General features: G+C 31.8%; 1 protein-coding gene across 1 annotated transcript in view; it reads left to right on the plus strand.

Moving 5' to 3' along the window:
* LOC112453052 (liprin-alpha-1) overlaps positions 1 to 1,573 on the plus strand; it is a 129,122-nt gene that overhangs the window by 102,440 nt on the left and 25,109 nt on the right. Inside the window, exons 10-11 of the mRNA XM_025013595.1 lie at positions 358 to 517; positions 681 to 712. Coding sequence (XP_024869363.1) covers positions 358 to 517; positions 681 to 712 — 192 coding nt within the window. The remainder of the gene's footprint in view (positions 1 to 357; positions 518 to 680; positions 713 to 1,573) is intronic.

Raw genomic sequence — 1,573 nt, forward strand, 5'->3', positions numbered from 1 at the left:
AGAGAGAGAGAGAGAGAGAGAGAGAGAGAGAGAGAGAGAGAGAGAGAGAGAGAGAGAGAGAGAGAGAGAGAGAGAGAGAGAGAGAGAGAGAGAGAAACGTACAATATAAGTTATATTCATTACTTACCCTAAATTTTACATTTTGATACATATATATAATCATCTTCTACCCAATCTATTCCAATCAATCATGAGAATTGACATTTGCCATTGAGATGAAATCGAAATTTGTTAAAAGTAATGAGAGATAGTTTCGTAAATATCAGCTTTCAATAACAGTAATTAAATTAGATACATTATTATGGAAGTTGCTAATATTACAAATAAATCAATGATTTTAATTATGCGAAATTTAAGCAGGCTCAGGAGAGACATGGTAGCGCGGAGGATAGAATTCAAAGACTGGAAGCACAATTAGAAGAAAAGAACGCAGAAGTGATGCGTGTTAATCAACGGTTAAAGATGAATGAGGAGCATAACACGCGTCTTAGTACAACCGTTGATAAACTTTTATCTGGTAATTTCGACGCACTATTTTTTTTCTATATCAGATTGTCTTAATAATTGTTTGTGGGATTATAAACAAAAATGATTTAAGTATATATTATATTATTATTATACTGTTCAACAAAAAATTACTTTTTTTTTAGTACAAAAATGAGAATAACAGTTCTTTATAGTTTTTTGGACGCTGAATCCTGAATATGATCCTGTTTGCCAAGTTGCTCTGTCACGTCGCAATTTTAAGAAATTTGCAATTAAAGTTGCAAAAAAAAGGATATTTTAGTATATTTTGGCATAATATAGGTATCTACGATATGTGACATGTTGAAGAAGTTTTATTGTAATCAAAATTAAGTATATTGTTATGACTTTTAATCCTTAAAAGGAATTTGTTGTATATTATGGTTAAAAAGATATTGATTCACATAGCCTGTTGCGTCAAAGTTGACTTACATAGCCATTAAGGACCTATGACATTTTTTTTTAATTATGTTATTCAAACTTAAGGATTTTTTAAGTCGCTGAATATATGTCTTTATTTCAGCTATACGCCAAGAAAGGACTTGGTTTACAATTCCACTTCACACATCCATCCACGCATCAAACAACATTCTTCTTTACAAAACAAGCCGCAATACATTATGATTTACATTATTTACAATCGTTATCTTTTTTGTAGCATTCCTCTCTCCTTTTCCATAATCTATTTAGCACCTTTCCTTTTTCCATTCTGTCATCGCATATATTCTCTAATCGTTCTCTGTTATTCCTACCTATATTCTCAAACCACATACTTGTGATCTTGCACTCGCTTATATAATGCTCTAAATTGTCCCTACCTGACTTACAGAATCTACACTTCGTATCTTTTTCGTCAAGCCAGTATTTATTTGCGTCCTCAAAATTACCGCACCTTAATTTTACCATCGCTCTAATCTCGTCTCCTGTTTTCATTTTATCCAAGTTCGCTTTTAATAAATAACTCGGCGTTTTGTTTGTCGCCTCTATATCTTTGTACCTTGTATTATACCTTGCCTCTACTATTTTACTGTTTATTATTTGCCCTTGA

This window comes from Temnothorax curvispinosus, unplaced genomic scaffold, assembly GCF_003070985.1.
Source record: "Temnothorax curvispinosus isolate PA1 unplaced genomic scaffold, ASM307098v1 QBEX01003965.1, whole genome shotgun sequence".
Classification (NCBI taxonomy): Eukaryota; Metazoa; Arthropoda; class Insecta; order Hymenoptera; family Formicidae; genus Temnothorax; species Temnothorax curvispinosus.